A 20,239-nucleotide genomic window follows, 5' to 3' on the forward strand; every position below is an offset into this window, starting at 1 on the left:
GATTATTAAAAACAGATGTGGAAGCATGGAGAGGAAATGAGTGAGTTATCTCGAAGTCTTTGTGGCTCTGAGTTTGACTCTGAAGTCTTACGCAGTCAGGTTTCACACCCCACGTGTGTGAAAGCGGAGCGGCCTCTTCAGTGGTTCTGCTGGAGTTTTGATGCAGGTCTTGAGCGAAGCTGTAAAGAGGCAGTTTTGTCCCATGCATTCTCGTCTTCTCTGGGTGCGATTCTCAACACTGGATCCCATAGCATTTGTTTCTACATTCCCTTCCTCCTCATCTGAGTTCGGCCTCTGATCAAGAGGATTGTAAGGAAATGGAATGATGCTTCTAGATTTTGAGGTTTGGGTTTTAGAGGGCCTGAGACCTTTGGAGAACTTGGAACCACTAAGGGAGTCATATTTCCTGTTGGCCAGACCAGTTCTCAGCAGAGGCCTTGGAGGATGTGAGGGCACATGAGAGAGAGCCATGGCCTCTATTTGTCTGAGGCCAAAGCCTCTAGCCTATGGATAAAAGACCAAAGCTACATAAGACCAAGGAAGTCCCTGCTAGCCAGAATCTTGAAGCATGAGAAAAAGATGGCTAAGGCTGGTTATTTAGAAGTTGCTAAGCTTGGGGTGACTGTGGTAAAAGAAAATTGACCAAGGCACCTCTCCTCTGGCTAGTCCTTCTCTTTGCCCCTTTCACTCACACATGGCCATCTCTCAGGTGCAGAAGGCTTGGTTCACCCCTCCCGTAGCTCCTATGTTGAAGCCCTAACTCCCAACTGAAGGGATTTGGTGGTGAGGGCTGTGAAAAGTTAGCCCTCCCCACCACGGTGGGATGTGCGTCCTTGGAAAGGAAGACAAGTCAGAACTCCCTCTGTCTGTCATTCAGTGACTCAGAAAATGGTACCTGTGTGCCAGAAGAGCCTGTGGTGACACTTCCATCTTGGACACAGGTTTCCCGAACTTTGAGAAATGATCATCTACACGGTGTGGTCTGTGGCCTATAATGGACTGACCTAAGATGTCACCTCGGTGCATTCTTCCAAGTCTTCTAACAGTTTTGGGAAAATTATGAATAGGTGTCCACACATTATGATGGAAAGCCTCTTGTGTTTCTTGGAAAAGTAAGGCGATTGCTGGGCGTGTTGGATGATGGTCCGGACTTCTGGATTTGAGCTAAAAGAGAAATGCAATGTTGCTTTTTTTTTTTTTTTAAATTTTTTCTTGTTCTTGCTTTTTCTCTGCATGAAAATAGTGACATCACCTACTCCCACAGGGCTCAGCTGCAAAACCCTGTGCTTCAAGACTGACTGTGCTGGTCAAAGGAAAGATAGTCCCAGCTTAACTGTGTGTCTATGGCCATCGCATGATCCTACAAAGTCACGGCTAGCTCTGAAGAGAATTTCCCAAGTAACCCTCAACCGCAAAGCATTGTGTTCATGCCCAAACCACAGCCAATATAGAATGGTTCCATTCTTGAGCTGAGAATTGCAGCTTGTTCAGAACAGAGAAATTAGCCATATGCCTCAATGGAAGAAAAAGAAAAGGGATCCTTTTGCAGGCACACTGGAGGATGTTTACACAGACCTGAGCAATAGCCTAGCAAAGGTAAAGAGGTATTGTTGGTGAGACTCTTCTTGGAATTCAGAAAACTGGGACTGAATGAATAAATGTGTGTATGTGGGGGTGGGATGGGTGAGTGGAGGGGTGGGCAGATAGATGGATGACTGTGATGAGCAGAGAGAATACAATGTGCCCATGTGTTTTGTATATGGCTGAGAACAGGAGGAAGTCTGCAAATGCTGAAGATGAAGGATAACAAGGGGTGAGAAGGTCCAGACAGAAACATTTCCTGTAGCTGAGCCTTGCTAAGACTTTCCTCAATTCGTCTAGATCAGAAACACACACAACTTGACTTCACTGTTGCTGGTGGCAGTGGTCGGAGTTCGGAACCTTTCTGTTCTTGGGTAATTGTGAGCACTTTAATTCTGTGGGATGAGCTTGTCTATCCCAACTAATCTCACTGTCTTTACACCCTCCCAAATTAGAGGACGTTCAGAGTACATTAAAGCCCTACAGGTAAATGTCAGAACCAGTGTGGCAGCCCATGCTCACCGCTTACCTGACACTCTCCCTCCTTCATTCTTAGCAAAGGAAACTCCATTTTGTTCTGAGAGCAAAAGGAGGCTTTGTCCTGCCAGACTCTTGTTTGTATTGACGCCCTGTGATTAATTCCTGGCCACAAGACATCAAAACATCTGGGGGGCAGGATGTTCCCCTTCCTTTATCCTCTCAGAAATGGAATGCCACATCTGGGTGTGTAAAAGATTGTCCCCCTGAAATTATGAGGCTACCTGAGAGAGGCCCAAAGTCTATGGGCTGCCAGTGTGAGCCCCGGTGGCCCAACAGAGCCCTCCTACTGGCTCCAGACTTTTTTTTTTTTTAATGTGACATTCATCAAGTGTCTCAGAAACTTCTTGTCATAGTTTCCATTATTTTCAGCCAAAAGCATTCCTGGCAGACATTCTTGGGCTGATCCTATTGTAAACTGCAGTCTGGGATCTGGTGCCCAGAGTGGGTAAACGAAAAAGCCTTCTTTATTGAATATTGCCTTTACAAAGGCCGATTCCTCCCAAGGGTAAGAAAAATTGTATTCTTTTGGGCCGCAAATCCTGGCTGGAACCAAGTTGTTTAATCAAACCACAGAGTAGGAAGTCCAGAGGATTTTTGTTTTTTGTTGTTTGTTTGTTTTTTTAAGCAAAATTATGCAGAAACATCTGGGTTTCCAATACCTTCTTCCTTCCCTTCCTCTACCCAGCCGTCCTGGGCTTTTGCCTTGTGCCAATTGAACTAGACTCCCCAGGAACTTTCCTTGGGGGCTCCCTCTGTCCTGAGCCCTGTGGTAAAATATGGAGGCCTGAATGAAATGTTAGGAAGGAAAGGCAAGGAACTGTCGAGTTCTGCACCTCGCCCATGTTATGTAAATAATCTCCCAAGGGTGAAACGTCTCCAAACGTCATGGTGATGGCCATGGTGATGGCGGTGGTAAGAGTGGAGGTCAGGCACACTTTCCTGCTGCTGTTTGTGAAAAAAACAAGGCTTCATTTCTTTTCCAGTCAGCTAGCATTTAAGTTTCCAAATGAATGGTTGAATTTATTCATCCCCCCCACCCCGTCTCATAACAGGAAGCAATTAAAGTGCTTGACGTGACTCAACAACCCATGTGAAGAAATGAAATACATTAGCACATCCTTCCCCAGCTGCCCTTTGAGCCCACGAAGCTACCTTCAGCGTGCCTAAGGACAGTGCTGAGGGAACCCCAAATTCTCACCAAGTGGGAAGAAAGAGACTCTGATTCATGAACTAACAAGACTCAGTCCTGGGCTATCATCATGAATAGCTACCTTTTCAGTGTGGGACTGATGTTCTTAGAGTTTTCAGAGCCGGTGCCTCGCTGAGAACAGACGTAAAAATGGAGGACAGGATCCAGCGATCATCAGAGCCTCAGATAAACTAATGGCAGCACATCTCAATGAGACAACACAAGAGTCTGACGGGTGCTTGAGGACCTGCTGATTTTGGTTCACTCTTAGGAGTGAATTCACTGGGCATGTGCATCTGCTGGTCTGCAAGCCAATGTGGGATTCCATGTCGTGTGCATAGAGGACTCAGTCTTCAGGTTAAAGCCACGCGTCAGTCACCCAGAAGACAGAGCAGAGCAGACTCTGCCTCTTTCTTTGTGGGGGGCATGGCCATTCTGCTATCCCTGTGTGATGCCTGTGAAACTGGCCCCACCCACTCCTGATCACACAGCAAGATTCCCTCCTCAACAATACAAACAGCTTCCAGGAGATTTGGCCTAGGGTTCTCAAAAATGGTGGAAGGCCTAGAGCTGGTTAAATAGACGATCCTAGAGTTTTCGATTGTGTGAACCAACGACATCTCCCTTTCTACTGAAGTTGGCGTGAGTTTAGTGTTCTATCCCTTACCACTTCAGCAGAGCCAGCTGCCACAAGAACAAAGGTTCGGGTCCTGAAAAGGGGAAACAGACATCTATATAGAAATTCACCTGTAGGTTGGGGATGGTTCAGCAGGTAACAGAGCTTGCCGTGTAAGCTTGAGAACCTCAGTTTGGGTTCCCCAGAACCCAAACATCTGGGGGTGGCTGTGCACACTATTGTCCCAGCACTGGCCTTCTCATTTGTTCAGAATTCTAGGAGGATTGTTGCAGATTGCTGGCTGCTAGCCTAGCTCCATATTCAGTGAGATAGCATGTCTCAAGGGAATAAGGAGGAGAGGGATGCAGCAGGTCCCCAGCGTCCCTCTGGCCTCCAGGTGTGGGTACTTGCATTCACCAGTTTCCACATCACAGCCTGAGAGCTCTCTTTTCACCAGCCCAATTTATAAAACGAATTATCGTAAAAGAAAACAGATACTGAAATTACACAATGTGGTGGTTGCTATGTGCTAAGCACTTCCTTTCCTTACATACATTAGCTCATTTAATTATGAAATTCTCTCATTATGTTGGTTAATTCGATTACAATCCAGTGGTGGGGTTTTTTTTTTCTTTTCTTTTTAAATCCGTGGGAACAATGTGGCTTGGAGTACATATATGAATGCTGTGTAAAAAACTGCCAAGTTGGTTACCTGAGGTCGGGAGGAACTCACAGACTTGTTTCAGTGAGATGCCCCCAGTAAGTCTCTGGCATTTGAAGATTTGGTCCCCAGATGGGGGCTGTTTGGGAAGGATTAAAAGTGAGGTGTTGCCTTTTTGGAAGTTATATGCCTACTGCCATGCTCCCTGACATTATGGGGATGGACTCTTACCCCCTCTCCTCTGGAACAGTAAGCCCCAATAAATGCTTCCTTCTATAACTTGCCTTGGTCATGATGTTTTATCAGAGAACAGAAAGGTAACTAAGACACCGTGTGTTAATGTATGTGTGTGTTCAGGCATGTGTGGGTGTACCTATTCATTTGGTATGTGTATTAAGTGTACACAGATATGGGGACCAGTGATTAACCTTAGGTACCATTCCTTAGAATGCTCTCCACCTTGTGTTTTTGAAACTGGAACTCTCTCTCTGGGACCTAGGGCTCACTGATTTGCTTAAGCTGACTGGCTAGCAAGTGCTAGGCATATCTAACTGTTCCTGCTTCCCCAAAGCAGGGATTTTAAACAAGCACTATTCCATGTTGGCTTTTTTATGTGGGCTCTGGGAATCAAACTCAGATCCCCATGCTTATATTGCAAGCACCTTAATGACTGAGCTGTCCTCCCAGCTCCTGATGCCAGACTTTTGAGACCTCCACCAGAGACCTCTGAAGTGTGAGTTCAGCTGATGCCCTTGGGAACTGGTTAGGGATTCTGCAAGACAGCCATCCCACCAATAAATAAGAAGGCGTTGTTCAGCCTGGAAAGATGCTTCCTCACTGGAAGTCTGATCTCAAACTCTGCAAGACTGAATTTTAAGGACCAATGGCACATAAAGCAGAATTCCATTTGAATAACTTGCCTGGAAAGGATTTGAACTTGAGGTCATCTTCATACCAATGAGGCCAGCCCACCCCCTGCCTATCTTCCTGTCTGGCTCATGTTTATAAGATGTCCTGCTTTTCAGATTTTTTGAGGTATAATTTATAAGCAGTGACACACATGATCTTTGATGCGTAGGCATTCAAAATGTGGGATGGCTCCATATTTCTCTCTCTCTCTCTCTCTCTCTCTCTCTCTCTCTCTCTCTCTCTCTCTCTCTCTCTCCTCTCTCCTCCCTCTCTCCTCTCTCCTCTCTCCTCTCTCCTCTCTCCTCTCTCCTCTCTCCTCTCTCTCTCTCTCCATACCCATCCAAGGAAGCCATTACTCTGGTTTTACCAGCAGTTAGCGAGGGTACTTATCCTCGACCATGTGATATAAGTGAAAAAGAACTAAGCATTCTTAACTGCAAAGCCATCCCTCAGCCTCCTACTAACCCTTTTAATAGTTTTAGGATATAAAATAATATGCTTTCGGGGCTGGAGAGATGGCTCAGCAGTTAAGAGCACTGACTGCTCTTCCAGAGGACCTGGGTTCAATTCCTAGCACCCACATGGCAGCTCACAACTGTCTGTAACTCCAGTGCCAGGGGGTCTGACACCTTCACACCAATGTACATAAAATAAATTGAAATAAATTATTAAAAAATAATAATATGCTTTCTTTCTCATCTCATATCAGCCATTTTGATTTCTCTCTCTTCCTTTAATTAGGCTTATTTGACTTTTTAGCAGTTTTATCAGCCTTTAAAAATCATCTACCGTGGGCTTCTAAAAATATCTATCATGATTTTCTGTTTGGTTTATGTTTTATGTTTCTGTTTGGCTTATTGGTTTATGTGATGTTTGCACCTATGTATATATTCATTTACTGTTCTTTAACATCTGAGTTTTCCTACTTTTTAAATATAGGTATATGTATTAAAGTTATGTATCTCCCTCTAAGAACTGTTTTGGGTCCACCTTGCAGGTTTTGATGTGTTGCTTTCATTATTTTCATGTAGGACTACTTTCTTGTTTCCCTCTGGCTCCTTCTGTTGGAAGGACATCACTTGGTTCCCACGTATTGGGGGATTTCTAGACAGCTCACTGATTTTGATCTCAGTCTCTTTGCCATCAGGTGACACCTCTTAGGCCTTAGTGAAGCTAATGTTTTGGCCTAGCATAGGATCTGGTGTGATGAGCACACCGTAACCTTGAGAACTGCTTATCTCACAATTATTGGGAATATACCCAGTTGTATGGATGGATAGCTTAATCAGTTCACCTATATTCAGGTTGTTTTTTTTGTATGAACTACTAAAAGCTTTTTTCTTCTTTAATGTTCTATTCTGATTTTGGATTTTGTCCTGTCTTTAGTTTTATGGGTTTTCACTTAATATATTCCAAGCTTTATTGCTGCATATCTAAAATGTTGAGTGTTCCGATGCCTTTCCAGTGATGGTACCTTTTTATCACTGTGCAATGTTGGGTTGTGACTACAGCAGTGTCCTGGCACTTATTTTGACTGATATTAATCTGTTAATAGACACAGCCTCCTTACACACTAAAATTTCTTTTCATTCCTTCATTGCCAACCTGTCCGTGTCTTTATATTTGATGTTTCTCTCCAAAAAGCAGCAAAGAGTTGGGTCTTGCATTCTTTTCCAAACTGAGAATGGGTCACCTGACCACTGTCAGTTGAAAGGGGTTCTGGGAAAGGAAGTCTCAGCTTTTCAGTTTGAGAGAAGGAGGCAGCAAGAAGACGGATAAATATAGCTGCTGGGTCCAGCAAATGTTTATTAAATAAATATGAAACATGTAAGCCGAAGACTGTTTCTCTTCTCCCAAGTGGAGTGCTCCATGCAATTATTTTGAAGAAACAGGCACAGACTTAGATATGCGCATGCTTTCCCACCCCATTCTGTCCTATTGTTTACAACTGGCAGCACACAAAGAAATAGATCTCTCTCTCTCTCTCTCTCTCTCTCTCTCTCTCTCTCTCTCTCTCTCTCTCTCTCTCTCTCTCTCTCTCTCCTCAGAACATACCAGGAACTTAACTTGGAGGGATTTTGATCTCGTGTCCCCTGGAGGAATCTTCTACATCCACTGTCCTGGTCGAAAAGCCTTTCATTTCTGTCCTCCTATGCATGAGTGTTTCTCCTCGAATGGCCACTGTTGGAGGGACAGGTGACCTGCTCACAGCATAAGGGGACTTGCCAGGCTATCACATGCACCAGAGTGCAAGCCACTCTTCACCCACAGGCAGTGCCTTTAAGGTGACCATCAAGTGTTGCTTAGCCAGTGCCTGGCACACAAAGGGTGGCTAATAAATGTCAGTTATTATTTTACCTCTATTCGGAAGAAGGGGGCTTGTTCCCTTCCTGTCGACGAGGAGCCTCTTTCCCTTCGATTATCCAAATGTGGTTAGACCAAATGACAGGGGCCAGGACTGATGTGCAGAGGATCTGTTCAGCTTCTGTTCCTCAGTGAGGGTTCCGGGCAAACTCCAGGCAGGCAGGAATCACTTGAAGTTTTCTCCGGAGTGTCTGAAGTGCTCAGGTTGGGTAAACGGTCACTGTGTACCACCTGGCCTTGGAGGGAGGTGACCCGCGCTCCCTGGCTTCCAAGGTTACTGAAACACCACCTGCTGAGGAAACTTAGCTCCTAGAGAGGTCCTTCACAGCTGCAATTCCAGCATCCAAGTCCTGAGGACAAAGGTCCTGAGCAGAGCCCTCTTCTCCAGGGGTGGGAAGGGCGCTTCCTGACCTTTCTAATTCTGAGCCTTAGAACTTGCACGGGACCTGTCCTGTTACACATTAACAGTCTGGGGGGTCAGAAGTGGTTCGGTGTCAGCTCTGCAGAGCTTACCACTTCTTTGTACCTTTTCTCTCATCTCTGCACCAGGCTGGTGGTAACCAAATGTAATGATTAAGAGGCCAGGCTCAGGAACCAGGCCAGATCTTAGATTAGGGCTTTTTGTTTGTTTGTTTTATTTTTTTTTTCTATCTAAAAAAATGACTATTTTTGATTTTGTAGGGCCGGGACTTGAACCTAGAGCAAGCTAGGCAAGCATGCTTTCTCTGTTCTACCTCCCAACCCTTAAGAAAATCGCTTTTTGAGAGTTGTGTAACCCAGACTGGCCTAGAATTGCAATTCATATGTCTCAGTTTCCTGAGTGACTGGGATCACAGGTGTGTGTCACTGGGCCTATTTTATAAATTTAAATCCTGACTTGGCCATTTTCTAGTCTTGTATCTTGAACCCATAGTTTTTCCTTTATTAACCACAAGTCCTTATCTAAAGAGTAGATAAATATCTACATTACAAAATGATTGCTAGCATTAGCCATGATACCCATGATACTTTCTCATATTATGAGAAGGTTCACATAACAAAAGGAGAGCTTCAGGTATGGCTAGAAGCTGGGTTCCACTAAGTCCCTGTTTGTACTTTCATTTTATTTTCTTTCGCATGGTGGGCCTTGTCCTTAGACAGGCTCTCCCTTGGTGGAGGTACAGTGACCACAGTTTCTTTCTGGTTTCAAGTCAGGAAAGAGAGGATACATCTCTTTTAAGAGTCCCAATCAAAGCCAGGTGTGATGGCACATGCCTTTAATTCCAGAACTCTGGAGGCAGAGGCAGGTGGATCTCTGAGTTCTAGGCCAGCCTTGCCTACAAAGACTGTTACACAGGGAAACTCTGTCTCAGGGAGGGGTTGGGGGAGTCCGAATCCCAACCAAGTATCTTGGAGTCTCATTGTCCCAGAATGCATTGTGTCTTGACCATGACAAGTGGTGCCCACGCCATCCACTTAGCTTTGCATCTAGGAATAAAGTTGGCTTTTAAAAAGGAAATGAGATCATGATATCCAAGGAAAGGGGATGAATGTTTCAAGGATAGAGTAAGAAAAGGCAATTTTCTCTTAGAGGGCATAAAAAAGAACGTGAATCGGGGCTTTACACTAATCCTAGAATCCCAGAATGAAGGAACGCGTCTTGAGTCTTGAAAGAAATAGAATGAGGCTCATTGAAGATAGTGCCACTTGAAACAGTAGCTGGGAGCTTATGCAAGAATTACTTCAAGGACTGAATGAAAATAAGGACTTAACAAAATGAATGGAAAAGCCATGAAAAGAAGCCAGAATCTGGAAGGGTGGCTATGTGTGGTGGGTGTTTGTGGGTGACTCCGGGTGGTGAGTGGCTGAGGGTGACTGATGGCTATGGGTGGTGGGTGGCATCTCGTACTCATTGGTGGAGACCAGCTACTCCCAACAGCGGATGCAGAGCTCAAGACTGAGCTGCTCTTTCCAGAGCTGGTTGACTTCAAAAGTAGATGAGGACAGATAGGCCAGAGTCCTCAAGTCCCGAGAAGCCCCTTCTCATCTTTTAGAGTAGCTGCCCCTGGACACAGGCCTTTCCTGTGGGTCTTTCAGCAGAGCAGTGATCTCTAAACTGCCCAGCAGAACCATCTGTATTTAATTAAACACAATGCTTCTGGGCGCCTCCACCTGAAGTAGATTCATTAAGCTCTGGGTAGAGCCCAGAGGACAGGTTACCGAACAACTTTCTGTCTGTCAAGCCCGGCCACTAGAGGTGTCAGGAGGGGTCCTGTCCCTCTGTCTATAGCTGCACCATTGGCACCTCTGTTTTCTAGGACAGGGACTTGGGCAGCTCAAGTCTCCGGTGTGCGACCTGGTGCCTGGTAAGGGGCAGGCACCCACCTAACTGTTTGTTGAAGGAATTTGGGGAGACAGGCAGCAGCAAGCTGACTTTTCCCATGGCAGGGGTGAAGAGCTTTTCAGAGAAAGAGAACCTTGTGTTCACGGAAAGAGCATCTGTGGTGGAGAAGAGTTCATGATAACAGAAGAAACAATGGCCTTGGGGTAAAGGCTCCTGACATATCCACTCCACGTACCATTTTTAAAGGGACTTCTCGGGCAGGGGCTCAGTTGGCAGAGTGTTTGTCTGGCATGTGTGACGGCCTGTGTTTGGTCCCCAACAACACATAAACATGGTGGTGCAGTTCTGGAATCCCAGCAATTGGGAGCTAAAGACAGGAAGATTAAGAGTTCAAGGTCACCCTCTGTTACATAGCAAACTGAGGTTAGCCTGGGACATATGTGTCCCTGTTTCAAAAACAAACCGCCCTCCTCGGTCACTTTAATACAACAGTGACTCCGGTCATGTCACTGTTCTGGTCATCATTTGACTCACTAATGCCATTATGAGAGCTAGATGCTGGGTTTACTCTTTTGATTCTCACGGGGATGGGAGCTATCCATATCCCGGGCCTATTTCACCGATGCTGAAAGGGAGGTACAGGGAGCACACGGGGAGCAAATGGCAAGGCTGTGAAGGCACACTCCCATGCCTGCCCCAAACCTTGTGTGGTAGCACAGTTCTGGAGAGAGTGTCACCCTCAGCTGCCAAGTGCCCATGTCTGTCTTACGCACATACCAGCATCCAGCAGCAGAAGTCAACAGCTGAGGGAGTCGGGGGACAAGGAGAGGCCCTTCCATAAAGAGACCATTGTACACCTCTCCAAACAAGCTATTTTCTTTCTCCTTTCTGCTCCCCTGCTGCGTTCTGAAGGTCACGGACTGCGTCTGCACAAGCCAGGGAAGTCACGAAAGGCGTACTTGGCAAGGGGAAGCAGCATTGGGAAAGGATCTGGGAGGTGGGGACAAGAAGAAGAAGTGGAGGAGGAGGAGGGGGAACAGGAGGAAGAGGAACAGGAGAAGGAAGAAGAGGAGGAGGAAGGAAGAAGAGGAAGAAAAGGAGAAGGAGAAGGAAAAACATGACGAAGAAGAGGAGGAGGAGGAGGCGGCAGCAATTTTACCACAAGGGACAGCCAGGCTGGATTTTCTTGTCTCAGCCAGCCCAATGACCTTCTTCCCTTTTGCTGACCACTCCCCGGGGCTGGCCTCCCTGCTGCTCACAAACAGCCAGCCGGACAGCTCTGGGGAGGCAGCCCACAGGCTCTTCCTCGGGCCCCTAGCTGGGTGCTGCTCCCCGCTTCGCCAGAGGGAAAACGCTCTTGGAGAGCGAGCTTGACAGGTGCGTGCCAAACTGAGCTTAATTCCATTCTTTGAGGAGCGTGCCTCTTAAGAGCTGGAAACTGGGCTGGGGCCGCCGGCACTGGTTGGAAAAGGTTCAGTCATGTTCTTGGGAGAGAAACCCAGTTTAGTGATAGGCCTGGCTGCTCTCGAGTCGGGGGAGTAGGGTCATGGGAAGAGGGAGAGGAAGTCGATGGGGAGAGAGCTTTCTCCTTTGGCCTGCAGTGGCTGGTCCAAGAGGCCTTTAATGCTATAAATGTCATGTAATGAAGGCTGCCTTTGGTCACTACGTGGCTTGGGTATTGGAGTTATGGAGGGTGGGGATGAGCAGGTACCCTCAAGAGTCACTTGCTTTGGAAAGTCTTAAGTCCCAGGGTTTTGTCGGCTCCGGCTGACAGCAAAGGCTCCTTCTAAAGAGCAGCTGACGGGTGAAAATACTCAAGGAGAGGGAGACCTCACGAACAAGGAGTCCAGGTTTACCTGGGGGTAAGGAAGCATGTTCTTTATAAAAAGAAAATGTCTTTTTAAAAAACATTCACTCTGAGAAAAGCCCACAAACACACCCCGGTTGGATTTTGCTCTGGGCTTTGAAGGGAGAATTCCTGAAGCGAAGCGTAAGCTCAGAACATGCCTGAGTGACAGGCTGCCTCAGAAGAGGATCCCTGTCCGGGGAGAGCTTAAGGCCAGATGCACAAGGCTGCCTCTGTACTTCTCTACCCACTCCCCAAAGCTTCCAAAGGAGTGCCACACTAGGCCACATCCAAGGGGGGAGGGTCTCTAGATGTCACTTTTTCAGTGTCCCCTGAGACCTACCTGGCTTACTCCTTCTCAAGCCTTTTCTGGTTCCCTCCTCCTTCCTTGGCCTACACAGCATCTCTCAGCTGATGGTCCTCACAGCTCCATCAGCAGCCTCTCTCTGGCAGCCGCGTGCTGCCCTTTGCCGAGAACTTGCTCCGTACGAGAGCCCTATTTGAAAACTGGGCAGTGTGGTTCTGAAGTGGGGCCTGAGAGACAACCATTCACTTCCAGATCTTCCCCTGAGCTCTTCAGTGAATGTGTAGCCCGGGGAGATAGGCTCAACCCCGTGACTCTGCTTTCTGCCCATTGTATCCATCCCATAGAGTGCCTGCCAGGATTCAAAGCCAGGGACTGGGGAGACGGCTCAGTCAGCAAAGCGCTTGCCACACAAGCATGAGGACCTGAGTTCAATCCCCAGCATGCACGAAAAAGCCGGGCACAATGGTGGTGGACTGGGGAGCTTGCTGGCCTATCAATCTAACTCAATCAATGATCTACACACACACACACACACACACACACACACACACACACACACACACACACGCATGCACAGGCATGCATGCACCGATGTGCACACATACATAGATATGTCTACAATTCACATATGCCAAAGGCTTTTCACAGTGCCTGGCTCAAGGATTCGACTGGTGCTGGCAATTTCAGTCTTCCTTTTGAAGGCTGGTAGGCAGCAAGCTCCCCAGAGGTAGGGATGCCTGCGCCTACTTGCAGATGAGAAATGGGCTCAGAGAGGAAGCAGGCCCACGGACAGTTTGCAGCTCAGCACACCGCTCCTGAGCACAGAAACAGCAGTAGCAGATAACCTCAGAGCGTAAGTGGTAGTCAAGTTTTAGATTCATGGGGCGAGTTCCCGAATCCATTCTTATAATCACCATACTAAATTGTCCTTCCGTAACAGCTGTGGAAAGAACCCACAGTCCATTCATTTTAAATGGCACCTATTCAGGGGTTGTAGAAGGGCTTTGAAAGCACAGATGACCTTCAACTAGCCCCTTGGAGGGATCATTAATCCCTTAGGGCAGGTTTTAAAATGTGAAAGTGTCCCCTTTATAAATATCTGCCTTGACCCTCACCATGGCCTTCTGTAGCAGAGCTGGCCTTATTTTACAGGTAAGGAGCCGAGGCTATGGACTGTAGCCCTACAAAGTCACAGTACAGTCACCCTGCATGTCCTTGGGTTGTATACCTCAGACAAACTCAGACAGAAATTACAAAACCTAAACAGATAAAAAGCCCACCCTGTATCTGTACTGAACATCCTCAGGCCTTTCTCCATGTAACGGCTCTTTACACAGCCTTGACCCCGGTGACTGCAGTAAGGCATCCAGGCATGTTTTAAAGGGCACATCTGAGCTGCTTTTGTGCATACATCTTGCTATCTTATGCAAGGGACTTGGACATCCATGGATTTTGGAATCCATGAAGCATTTTGAAATCCATCACCCACATATCGAGTTAATTGGCTGTGTTGTAACTGAGGATGAATTCTGTATCTTTCCATTATTTTGGGGGCACAGAATAGTTAAACATTAAAACAAACAAACAAACAAAAAACAGAGACCAGTTAAGCCCTTCTGAATTACAATCTTTTGGGTGGGGGATGGTTGGGCTTCTTGGTTTTAGAAACCAGAATCCAGGCTGGGGATACTGCCCAGGGTAAAGCAAAGATGGGAAGTTTGGATCCCCGGAAGGTATGTAAAAAGCTGGATGGGTGTGGTGGTCCACCTGTGATCTTCGTGACAGGGAGGAGGAGATAGGGAATCCCCATCTGGTTAGCCAGACTAGCCAGAAGGACAACAGCAAGCCTCAGGCTCAGTGAGAGACTCTCTCAATACATAAGGTGGAGGGAGAGAAATTGAGGAAGATGGCTGATGTCAACCTTGGGCCCCCCACCCACCCACACACACAAAGAGAACCTGATGTGCAAAAAATTGAGGAAGATGCCTGATGCCAACCTTGGGCCCCTACACACACACACACACACACACACACACACACACACACACACACACACACACAAAGAGAACCTGATGTGCACGCAACACTAACCCAATCTCATGGCCTCTTCCAAAGTACCAGACCTGAGCTTCCAAACATCTGTCCAGACCCCTGGATGGGGATGTCCCCACCACTGCACACACCCTAGCCCACTTCCTCTTGGGCCTGTTACCCACATGTTCTCCTCTTTGGGATACCTCAGCCTCTGGCAACTACTATTCCTCTTTCCCCCTCTTGCCATGGTTACCACACCTATGGCATTATCTGTTTGCCAATTCCACTTAGTACCAGCTTCCATCGTTTCTGCCTTGGCTTCCTCCAATGGCCCCCTAACTAGTCCTAAGGCTGTGTCTCTCTGGGCCTGGGTCCGTCTCTGTCCCTAGACGGTCCCCATTGCCTTTCCCCAGTCCTCAGTATCCAAAGCCCGGCCCTCATCCTTCCTTGTGTTAGATGAGAACTTAAACTTTTTGAGACATACGTGTTTGTACATATTTATGGGATGGATGTGATGTCTTAGATCTGTACACTGGCCCCACCCCACTGGGAGTGGACATGGTTTCTTCAGTGTCCCCAGCACAAGGCTCCAACTTCCACCTTAGCATTGTGCTGGCATGGCTTGAGGACCCGCCTGTCTTCACCCTCGTCTTCATTCAACCACTAGGTACCCTGCTGGCTGGTATGGACCTAGGAGATGGACAGGACTAGAAAGGCAGTGGGCACAGTCCCCGGGCAGACAGAAACGCACAGACTCAGAGACAGACATAGGCGGAGGACCACCAGTTAGGAGGCTACGGCAGGAACTTCAGGGAGAAACCATGAAGAAAACGGAATTGCTACCACCCTAGGCTCCAAGTCAGCGGGGTGGTGGGAATCAGGGTGCAAATACCTCAGAGAGAGGGTTCGGTACCAGCAAGAACCAAGATGGCAGGGGCAGTAAGAACACGGGAAGAGCCTGCCAGGAGATCAGGCAGGGAGGTGAGAAGAGCTAGATCTGGAAGGGCAGACAAGGTCCCCAAGACTCCTAACAGCTGTTGGCTGCAGAGACAGGACTTGCGATTGTCATTTTGTGTGACTCAGATCTCTGTGAGTTAGGCACATCTGAAAATATAGCCAATGACCCTGTGCCTGGCACCCAGCAAGCCCCGGAGACACGTTTGTAAAATAATAAATAAATAAATAAATAAATAAATAAATAAATAAATAAATAAATAAATAAATAAGCATGATAAGCATGGGAGAAAGTCTAGGCAGTCCCTTGTGGGGGCTGTGGGCTTAGGATGTGAGCATGAAGTCCGTGAGACTGGACATTTCAAGTGACTAAGGCTTGCTTTCCCCGACATGTAGGGGGACGTCTGTCCCGCAGGTGCAGAACCTCAGCCATGCTGGCCTTCCTGTTCTGTGGCTTGCTTCTGGCGGCCCGTGGCTCTGTCACCTGGACCTTGTCGGATCCTGAGGAGTCCAGCTTCGACTTAGCAGAGATCAAGCCAGACCTGGCTGAGAAGATAAGCGACACCCATGCCAAAGTGCAGGAGATCTGGTTGGAGCTGGGACGACGGCGGGAGGTGGATGCCACAGAGATGTACGCAGTCTGCCAGGTGCAGCCGTCTGCCTCGCTGGCGACCGATCAGCCGCGGGTCACCGGCCTGGTCCTCTTCCGGCAGCTGTCGCCCGGCGCAAGGCTCGACGCCTTCTTCGATCTGGAGGGCTTCCCTGCCGAGCGGAACGTCTCCAGCCGCGCCATCCACGTGCATCAGTTCGGGGACCTGAGCCAGGGCTGTGAGTCCACCGGGCCGCACTACAACCCGATGGCCGTGCAGCACCCGCAGCACCCGGGCGACTTCGGCAACTTCGCGGTGCGCGACGGCCGCCTCTGGAAGTACCACACCGGCCTGGCTGCGTCGCTGGCCGGCCCGCACTCGATCTTGGGCCGCGCCGTGGTGGTCCACGCCGGCGAGGATGACCTGGGCCGCGGCGGCAACCAGGCCAGCGTGGAGAACGGCAATGCCGGTCGCCGGCTCGCCTGCTGCGTGGTGGGCGCCAGCACCCCCGCGGCCTGGGATCGCCAGAAACAGGAGCACGCCGAGCGCAAGAAGCGGCGGCGGGAGAGCGAGTGCAAGGCCGCTTAAGAGTCACTCCCGGCCGCCGGCCGCCGAGCCCAGCCGTGCCGTGCATAGATGCCTCCACGCGCTTCAGTCGCCTGCACGCATCCCAGACAGATGCCTTCCAGACATCTCAGGCGCCTCTGAGAATCTCACATGTTTCCATGCGCCCCAGACACCTCTGTATGGCCCCAGATGCTTTCACACACACCCCAGTCACTTCTGCGCTCCCCAGATGCCCGCCCCCAACCCCGACAGCCCAGACACCTAACCCAGGAATCCTTTCATGCCCTAGACACTTCCGCAGACCTAGAACTCCTTTATGCTCCCAGATACCTCCATCTGATGGAGGTTCCCCTCCATGCTGGACACTCCACCTTAAGGGCCCTATATGTCCAGACAATCACAGATGCTCCTAGAATCCCCTTTGAAACAGTCTTTGATTCTGTTTGCTCCCAGAGAATCCCCCCCTCCCACCACCTCCGAGATCGCACTCTCTCTTTCTGCTCTGGGGACCTCCCAGTCAGCACCTTTGAGAACACTCCCCCCAGGTCTACCGAAATACCCCCACCCCACTTCCTCTGGTCTGTCTTTTCTTTCCTATCCCCTAGCACAAGAGACTCCTCTCTTCCCTAGGGACCTCTTCTTTCCTCCCTTTGTTACTCTTAGGTGCTCCGAGACCACCCTGCCTCACACACACCTAGGGTTCCACGTCTCAGCTCACCTCCTGGGGTGCCTCTGGTTCTGTTTTCAGCTATTCCCCCATATGGTGCCTGCACCCCATGGAGAGCAGTTCCTATGAGGGTATTTGGCAACCTGTGTGTTGCACATTAAAGCACAGCAATTCAGTCCTGCATTGGCCTTGGGTACTTTTTTTTTTTTTTTTGAGACTTCTTGGCTCAGTTCTCCTTCCCCAAAAATATCCCTGAGTCTTTGCAGGTCTTCTCCTGCCTCCCCAGTCCTGTAGGGAGAAGGTTCTATCATCAATTGCTATGCCTTTTGGAGGACGGAGGCTTAACAGCCATTCAAGGACATTTAAATGTGTTTGTGTGTGGCTTCTTTACAAAAAAGATATCAACACAACCCACAGCCAGAGAATGGGGCGGCGGGGCAGGGGGGGGGGACCAACAAAACAAAACAAAACAAAAAACCCATGTGCTGTGAAATGAGTCCCAGGCTGGAGCCCCTAGCCTGGTGAGAGTCGGGTAAGTATCGAGGTGCCCAGGCATTTAGCTCCCCAGGTGTTAGAGAACTGCCTGTGTATGTCTTCTACCTCTACAAACCCGATCTGAGTACCTGTGTTAGCCCATCTCCCAGCAGAGGCTTCCCAACCTGGTCCTGCAAGGCAGCCTCCACGTCTCCCAGACCTCAGCTGTGAGGCAAACTGAACCACAGCCAGAAGCCTTTGCCCTGTGCAGAGCTTTATCCCGTTGTCTCCATAGTTGGAAGTTGTGCAAGTGAGACGCCAATGACATGGAAACCCATGATGGAGAGGCATGAAGTCCATCTCCAACCACAGCCTCTCCTTTGCTGCCACGTGATGGTCAACTCAGAACCCTGGGGGAAGCTAGGGTCGGGATCAGCAGGTGCTTCTCACGGCTTCCCTTCTGTTTTTCTTGGGTCCCTGAACACCCTAGCAGACCCAGCCTGTATTTGTTCTGTCCGTTCATGGAGTTAGCAACTATCCTGAGAGCTAAGAAACACCAGGGAAATACCAAAAGAGCAAACTGCAGGCCACCGAAAGAGCAAAGGAGTAGCGACAGCGTGCTAGCTGGCAGTTTGGGCTCACGTAGAAAGACCCCATTGAACCCCAGCTCTGCCACACGCTTCCAAGCTGTATGACCTGAACGCATCACCGAACCCACGTGGAAACCTGGTCATCATGCAGGGTTGTTTTGAAGCCTACATCGGGTGTTGTTCATGAGAGGTGCTTAGCAAAGCATGCATAATTAATACAGATCCAGTGAGTCTATTAACAGCTGCCGATAAAGCCAGACAAAGCTATACCTCACAATGGATCCAGGCACCTTGTGTCCTGCAGCGAGAAGGATTTTCAGGATTTTCAGTAAATGAGAGGTAGCCACCTGAGGTTTCTAAGAAGCGTTTCTACAGCCAACCAACCAGAGGCCATGGGAGTCAGCTCTGCCTTTTCAGCTTTGGCGGGGAGGGGACTGAAGAAGAGAAGATTGGGAGCCATGAGGCAGACATCTGGTTCTTGGCACAAAACCCTGCGTGCCACCAAGACCGCCCACTGGACTCTACTTGATCCCTGGCTTCTATTTTTACTCCCCTCATCTTACAGATCTGGCTTATGGATCTCTTTATGTTTGCTGTTTTGACTTCCTGGCCGGCTTGCTAATCAGTTTGCCGGTTTGACTCACAGGGTTTGCGTTCATTGCTGGGACTTAAACCCACACTTGTTTTGATTTCTTTCTGTAAAATTAGAAGCATTTGATGTAATGGCTGCACCTACCCACAGCTGGTAAAGCAAGAATAATGCTCGATCCCGCATAGCTTACACACAATGTAGACAATAATTAGGGATGCTATCTTTAGATGTTAGGATAAGCTGTTTTTCAGAATGGCAGGGATGTTTTTAATTTTTTTCCCCCTGAGTGGGGCTTATTAGTGCACATACACAAAAATACTAAAAAACTTAAGAAAATAGAGCAAATCAGTGAGTGCTTTAGCCAACTTAAAAGCCTGCAGGAAGTAAACCAACTGAGTTTAGATCTGCTGTTTGGACAAAATGCATAAAATCTTTACATCCTTCGTAGTTTTCACTACTGCCATATGATCAAAGAATTTCAGGTGACAGATTGCACGGAGTGAGTTGCTACAGAATGCGGGAAGCAAAGCCCAGCCTGGGCTTGGCCTCGGGGAAGGTTGGGGGAGGGTGGTACAGATAACTGCAGACCATTAATCCCCCAGTCAGCAAGGATAACACTGAAAAAGCATTCATTGTGTGTATGTGCACGATGTGGGGATGAGGGCGTGCACTTGCCTTGATGCATGTGATGTGTGGAGCTCAGAGAACAACTCTGAGGAATCCATTACCCAGGTTCTGGGCATTGACAAGTCAAGCACCTTTGCCCACTGAGCCAAAGAGCCCACCCTCCACTTCTTCCTTTTATGCATATGGTGTGTGTGTGTGTGTGTGTTCCAAACTCTCAAATGTACTGACTCTGGAGCTCACTGTTTTGGCTAGTATAGATATCTGGCTCCTCAGAGTCTGTCTGTACCTCCCAAAGGCTTGTACGACAGGAGACTGCCACACCCACCCAGATTTTACAAGGATGCTGGGCATCCAAACTCCAATCCTCAGCTGCACAGCCAGCTCACAACCAGCACCGAACCATCTCCCCAGCCTCCAGGCTTCTTTATTTCACGTAACTGTGGCACAAGGTCTAGTTAAATATGATACATGATGATGGGGGAACCCAGTTCACTGTGTAAACAAGTTACTCTTTCATTAAACGAAACTACAAAATAGCAAGTAATTTTAAAAAACAGTACCACGTACTTAAGGTGATTTTATGTTGTATGTGAGTGTCCATGCATGTGTGTGGAGGTCAGAAGAAAATCCGAGATGTTACTCCTTGGGCAAAGTCCATTATTTTTATTGTTTTGAGACAGGGTTTTAAAACCCTGGAATCCACCAAACAACTAATTTGGGTTGCCCGGCCAGCTCCAGGGACCCACCCACGTCCATCTTGTCTCAATACACCCGGCTTACAAGTGTGTGCCAAAACACCTGGATTTTT

At 48.4% G+C, this 20,239-nt stretch overlaps 1 protein-coding gene across 1 annotated transcript; it reads left to right on the forward strand.

The window, feature by feature from the left end:
- Window positions 1-11,411: 11,411 nt before the first annotated feature.
- On the forward strand, window positions 11,412-17,329 carry Sod3 (superoxide dismutase 3). Its single transcript, XM_042285987.2, has 2 exons — window positions 11,412-11,560; window positions 15,721-17,329. Exon 2 carries the CDS (start codon window positions 15,756-15,758, stop codon window positions 16,500-16,502), a length of 747 nt encoding a protein of 248 aa, XP_042141921.1. The 5' UTR covers window positions 11,412-11,560; window positions 15,721-15,755; the 3' UTR covers window positions 16,503-17,329.
- Window positions 17,330-20,239: the final 2,910 nt, after the last annotated feature.

The sequence above is a fragment of the Peromyscus maniculatus genome, chromosome 10, assembly GCF_049852395.1.
Source record: "Peromyscus maniculatus bairdii isolate BWxNUB_F1_BW_parent chromosome 10, HU_Pman_BW_mat_3.1, whole genome shotgun sequence".
Taxonomy (NCBI): domain Eukaryota; kingdom Metazoa; phylum Chordata; class Mammalia; order Rodentia; family Cricetidae; genus Peromyscus; species Peromyscus maniculatus.